We start from the raw sequence: 6553 nt of genomic DNA, 5'->3' as shown, positions 1-6553 counted from the left end.
TTAAGAACGTACGGCAAACACTGCCCAAGGCCACCGAAGAAGAAGGCTTCTAAGATAGAACCCTCTTACACTTCCTGGTCATCAAAGCTCTTGCTCATCAAAACCGTGGCTCTTGTTCAATATTTTATGAAATGTTTATAGGATGTTTGCTCCAAGAGGGAATTGTTTTATCTGTTATGTTTACAGTGCTGAAACTATCGTTTGGAACATGGGTGAAATAAGTGAACGAATTTGTATTCTTTCTTGAAGGAAATCTTATTAGCATTGGAAATATCCTCTCTGTGTTTAGCAAAGCCAACCTGAGATCCAGACTGTAACATGTGCAGTTTCTCTGAATTTTGATACAGTGCCCTGGAAAGTGCATGCATGTTAGGTCCATTTGGTGAGGACCTCAGGACTCTGACAATTTCTTCTCCCTTCTTTCCCAGACGGAAGCGGACCATGAGGAGGGGGAACCAGAGCAGTGTGTCTGAGTTCATCCTCCTGGGGCTCCCTATCCAGCCAGAGCAGCAGGGCATCTTCTTCACACTGTTCCTGGCCGTGTACCTGACCACGGTGCTGGGGAACCTGCTCATCATCCTGCTCATCAGGCTGGACTCTCGCCTCCACACCCCCATGTACTTCTTCCTGTGCCACCTGGCCTTCTCTGACATCTCCTTATCATCTGTCACTGTCCCAAAGATGCTCAGCAACATGCAGACTCAGCACCTGTCCATCCCTTATGAGGGGTGCATCACTCAGATGTATTTTTTCTTACTTTTTGTATGTATTGACAATTTTCTTCTTGGAGTGATGGCATATGACAGGTATGTGGCCATCTGCCACCCACTACACTACATGGTTATCATGAGAGAGGAGCTGTGTGACTTATTGGTGGCCGGGTGTTGGTTTCTTTCTTTTATGCATGCCCTTCTCCATACCCTGCTCCTGTCCCGCCTGTCCTTCTGTGCTGACAACACTATCCCCCACTTTTTCTGTGATCTCAATGAACTCCTGAAGTTGTCCTGCTCAGATACCTCCCTCAATGAGTTACTTATCTTCACTGAGGGTGGAGTGCTGACTTTCCTACCACTGGGTTCTATTTTGGGCTCTTACATCTTCATTGGTTTTGCTGTCCTGAAGGTCCCCTCCACTAAGAAGATCTGCAAAGTTCTGTCCACCTGTGGTTCCCACCTCTTCTTGGTGTTTTTGTACTATGGGACTCTTGCAGTTATTTATTTCTTTCCTTCCTCAAATAATTCCCAAGTTAAAGATGTAATTGCTTCAATAATGTATACAGAGGTGACACCCATGCTGAACCCCTTCATCTATAGCCTGAGGAACAGAGACATGAAATTGGCTCTGGGGATACTTTGGAGAAAAGGTGTTATTTTAGCCAAGTGAGTGCAATGTGTTAATTACCCTAGAGATGCGTCCAGAGATATTCTCTTAAAATTGTATGCATGAATAGACTAAGTTGTGAAAATGACCACACTAGTCTGCACTTTTCAAATTTGGAGTTTATTTCCCCGGTCCTTGAATATGGGCAGATCTTATGACTTGCTTTGACTGATAGATTTGGTAGAAGTGCTTATTAGATCTGCATATTTAGAAGGGTTTTGTCCATACTATCCTTGTAATTACAAAGTCACCATGTAAGGTAGTCTAAGATAGTGTGCATGAAGAGGAAAGGCTACGTGGAGGACAGCATAGATGCTCCATCTAGTACTTAGCCATCAGGCCTGATAAGTAATTTTATGGCAGTAAAGAGTCCTATTTGAGATGATCTGAACTGAACCAAGTCCAGACATACCATCCATCTTAATATAGTTTCAGGCAAAGTTGCCAGACTATAAAATTATTATGTAGATGAACATTTAAATCACTGTGTTTGGGGATTATTATGTATCATAAACCAACTGTTGCAGTGACTGCCTAACACTCATAGGCTCAAAACCTTTTCTTCATCTGTGTTCCCTTGTTCATATTTTCATCTGATTATATTGTCTTCCTCCCCCTTTATTTTAAAATTTATTTATTTATTTTTATTTTATGTTTGAGTGTTTTGCTTGCATGCAAGTGTACTAAATGTGTCCAATGCCTGCAGAAGCCAGAAGAGGGTGTTGGATCCCATGGAACTGAGTTACAGACAGTTATCAGCAGTCATGTGGGTGCTGGAAACTGAACCTGGGTCCCCTGCATGAGCAGCTAGTGCTCTTAACTACTAGGCATCTAATTCTGCTTCCTTGTTTTCTAGACCTCACTGACTTCAAAACATATAGGCTCATGGACACGAATTTTCCCCTGATCTTAGCCTTAGCTGTATCCCCTTTTCCCTGCTGTTCTTCCCTAACCATGATTGTCATGTGTAAAACTAATACCACAAACATGCTGCGTCATCTTCCTAAAGAGACATAAATAACTTGTCATGATATCGAAATATAAACCTCTTATTTCTGAAGGGAGATACTTCATCAGAAATACATATTTCTTCTTTATGAAGAGAAACACTTTTTGAGTAAAATTAGAGATGATTAAATAATTTTTAATTTTATTTAAATTTAATCTTCTTATTCAAGTTACTGATACCAATTGAAAAGCTGAGAATTCTCAAATGTGGTATGATTCTTGTCTTCATTTAGAATGAAATTCATATGTAGAACCTTATATTTGCTTTCTCACTCATTGCAGAACATTATTTTAGATAAATAAAAGTTAAAATGCACAAAGATATTATAAAAAGTATGAATAATTTGTGATGTAGCCAATTTGCAAGCTCTCTTTCTCTCTCCCTCTTTTTATTGAGGCAGGGTCTCCCTCTGTAGCCTAGCCAGTCCTTGAACTCGCAGTGTAATCCTCCTGTTTCAGCCTCTCAAGTGTTTGGGTTAGAGGAGTGAGAACAATGGCTAGTTTTTTTTCTCTCTCTTCACTCTTATTCCACAATCATTGAAATAACAATAAGGTTATTGTAAACAACACTTGCATAATGACCACATCACTTGACATGCCAATGTGGATGGAAAGAAATTTCTCATGTCCCCTCACCTAGGTGAAGATCCATGAGCGCTGATCAATTAGTTTTCTCCATGAAGGAGAACCCTGATAAGTTATCCAATCCCAAGTTTTCAGTCCAAATGCACGTACATATGGGCACCACTAAATGGACTCTCTCTCTCTCTCTCTCTCTCTCTCTCTCTCTATATATATATTTGCACTCATTTGCAAATATGAAACAATGATAATTTAAAAAGAGCTCACAGGGCTGGAGAGATGCTCAGCAGTTAAGAGCACTGGCTGCTCTTGTGGAGAACCCAGGTTTGATTCCCAGCACTCACATGGTGACTGACAGCTGTCTGTTAATTCCAGTTCCAGGAGATCTGATGCCCTCTTCTGACCTCCAGGAGGAATTGCAAAACATAGGTGCACCCACCTACATGCAGGCAATATACACATACTCACAAAATAAAAATAAAATAAAATATTAAAAAAATAAAAAAGAGCTCATAAAATTGAGCAGAGGTCGGGGACTTGGGAAGAAGTGGAGGTGAAATGATGTTAATACAGTGTTCCTGTATGAAAGTCTCAAAAAAGCCCAAACCCTAACCTCAAAATAGTCTGTCCAGCAAAGGACACCATCATTCAATTGAAGAGTCAACATACAGAATAGGAAAATTCTTGACTAGCTATACATTTGAGAGGGTTAGTATCTAGAATATACAAAGAACACAAAACACTAATCATAAAAAAACCAAACAACCCAGTTAGAATTTGGGACAAGGAACTAAACAGAGATGTCTCAAACGATGAAACAGATACAGCTGATCAATATTTTAAAAAATGTTCAACATCTTTAGCCATCAGAGAAATGAAATTAAAACTGCTTTCAGTCTCTTATTCTTTAAAAGTGCAAGGTCTTTTGTGTGCCTTGCACTCTGTTGTATGAGGAAGCTTCACTGGTGAGAGTTGAGGGATGTCTACTTTTCTCTTTACCCCCTGTTCTGCTATGTTCCATGAGCCTTATATGTAGAGATTCCACTGTAGATATGTTACTTAGGACTGGGCATCTCTTATACATATATTCTTTGTGTCTGACCAGTTGTGGAATTATGCAATAGCCTCCAGCTGTTTCAGTGATGTATGGTATTCTTGTCTGCAAATATAAGGATCAATATTTAGCATATGGTAAGAAATTTCATTTGCCTAGAGTTATGACAGAGACAGGGTTTTCTCTAGGGTGGGGGCTATGGATGGGGGAGGGGGTCTGAACTGGATTAAGAACTGTTGTATGAAGTGCACAATAGCTCAATAAAAAAACCTGCTTTCAGATTTCATCTTACTCCAATCCGAATGGAAAAGAAACCTGACAAGTGCTGGTGATGATGTTGGATAGGGGAACATTTATTCTCTGCTGATCAGTGTGCAAACTAGTGCAGCCATTAAAGCAGCATGGAGATTCTTTAAAAAGCTAAAAGTAGACCTCCTACATGATCCTTCCATACCACTCTTGGGCACATACCCGAAGGACTTGTGTCTTACTACAGAGACACCTGTTCATCCATGTTCACAGCTGCTCTATTCACAATTGTCAGGAAATGGAAACCTGGATGTCCATCAATATTGAAGGAATAATGAAAGGATGCTCACTTATACCATGCAATATTATTCAGCCATTAAGAAAAACAAAATTAAGTAGGGCAACACAGACCTAGGAGATAAATGTGGCATGTTCTCTCTAAGTAGATGATAACTTTAAATCTTAGGACAGATATTTTTCAACGGGAAATTTTACAGTAGCTGAAGAAACTAATAAAGGACCATGGATGGTGGTTCACAGGAGGGGAGAAAGAATGTAGTGATAGAAACAGGGAAAGGGGAATCTTGGTATAGGAGTGTTTGAATGGTGTGGGAATGAGAAAGTAGAGCAGAGGAAGGAGTCACATGGAAACCTAGTGCTATGGATTCTTCTTATAATATACACATAGAGAATACAAAGAGAATTTAAATGTAGTTACCCTATAACAGGGGTTCAATGGCCCTATGAGGTATCACAGGCTAGTAAACTAAAAGCCTGTTGTCAGCAGAGACTCCCTCTTTTGGGGAGATGGGCAAGAAACCTGTCTGAGGAGCTATTGGCCACTGATAGCTGCTGGAGAGGGAGAGTTTTCTTTAGTGTTGTGACACCTGGTATGTTCACTAGACTCCATGAAAGAGAAGCACACAGAGGAGCATGTTGGGAATGCAGATTCGACTCAGTAGGCCTTAAAAAGACAAATATAATAGAGGACATGAAATGGGTAGGGGGTTGTAGTAAGGCGGGGGTGGAGATGGGAGATTAAGCTTGAATGTGACTGAAATATATTGTATACATTCATGAAAAATCAAAAAAATAGTAAAATGATTAAAAATTAACAAAATAGAATATTGTATATAATATAACCTGATATATATAAAATTTATCTTTATACCCATGCACTAATATATATTATACCTGCAAATTGCTTTTTATATGTAAATAAATTTAAATTTTATGCATAATGTATACTATTTGATATATAATACCATCTAAATGATATATACCTATATATTGATATGTTTATGCCAGTTATCTAATCATCATATAATGGGTGCTTTGGTTGACTTCATACCTTGGCTGTTATGAATAATACTATAGTGAACATAGAACTGCATGTACCTCTATGAATCATGGTTTCATTTCTTTTGGGTATTGGCCCAGAGATGGATTGCTGGGTTGTATGCTAAGTCCATTTTTACTTTCTGTAGAAATCTCCGTACTCTTCCACATGGATCTACCACTCTAGTTTCCCACCAATAGTGAATAAGAATTCCATTTTTTTCATACCCTGGCTAACAACTTTCTTTTGGCTTTTTGATGATAGCCAACATATCATATGTGAGGTTGTCTCACAATTGGCTAGTTTCTCCAAGGGGCGGGGCCTGCTGCAGAGTGTGGACTACTGTGGGGCTGCTGGGAGCACATGGTGTGAGGATAGCAGAGTTGTGCAGCAGCTCAAGGACAGAATGGCTGGACTCTTATTGACCTGGGGATAACTGGCAACAGAGGTGTGAGCAAATGCTAGTGGTGACTATGGGCATGGTGCAGTCTGATATGGTGGGCTCTGAGCTGCGGTGCCAGGCTAAGCACTGGGTACTCATTCCTTTGTAAGTTAATAAATGCACATAAAGATATGTTATATGGTTTGCTTGATAGTGCAGGAGACCCAGCGGGAATTGACCGACAAATTGGCCTGGTCTGCAGGATATGATGAAACTGAGAATGAGTTTTGAAAGAGCACTGATGGCAGTGCTGATGTGGTTTTTACAATGGGTTACTATACAGAGGCCAGCCACGCAGGAGCGTGGGCCACAGCTATGTTGTAAATGTGGGGATATGTTGTGGGTATGTGAAGATTTGTTAAAGGTTACCCAAAGGCTAGAAAATCTTTTACCTGCTATAGACCCAAACAGAGAGCCCAGAGAGAGAGAGAGCGGCCACTTTGCAACATAAAAGATGTGCCCCAGGTGGGGAAAGCTGAAAGGCTGCCCTGGCAGACCC

The 6553-nt window shown here is 40.2% G+C and overlaps 1 protein-coding gene across 1 annotated transcript; it reads left to right on the top strand.

The window, feature by feature from the left end:
* Nucleotides 1–441: 441 nt before the first annotated feature.
* On the top strand, nucleotides 442–1383 carry LOC103734535 (olfactory receptor 1J4-like). The gene has a single exon (XM_008833526.1). The coding sequence runs from the start codon at nucleotides 442–444 to the stop codon at nucleotides 1381–1383; it is 942 nt and encodes a 313-aa protein (XP_008831748.1).
* The last annotated feature ends 5170 nt before the right edge of the window (nucleotides 1384–6553 follow it).

The sequence above is a fragment of the Nannospalax galili genome, unplaced genomic scaffold (assembly GCF_000622305.1).
Source record: "Nannospalax galili isolate Female #2095 unplaced genomic scaffold, S.galili_v1.0 scaffold34, whole genome shotgun sequence".
In the NCBI taxonomy this organism is placed as follows: domain Eukaryota; kingdom Metazoa; phylum Chordata; class Mammalia; order Rodentia; family Spalacidae; genus Nannospalax; species Nannospalax galili.
Note: the sequence above shows the minus strand (reverse complement) of the source record. Positions and strands in the feature narration are given on the sequence as shown.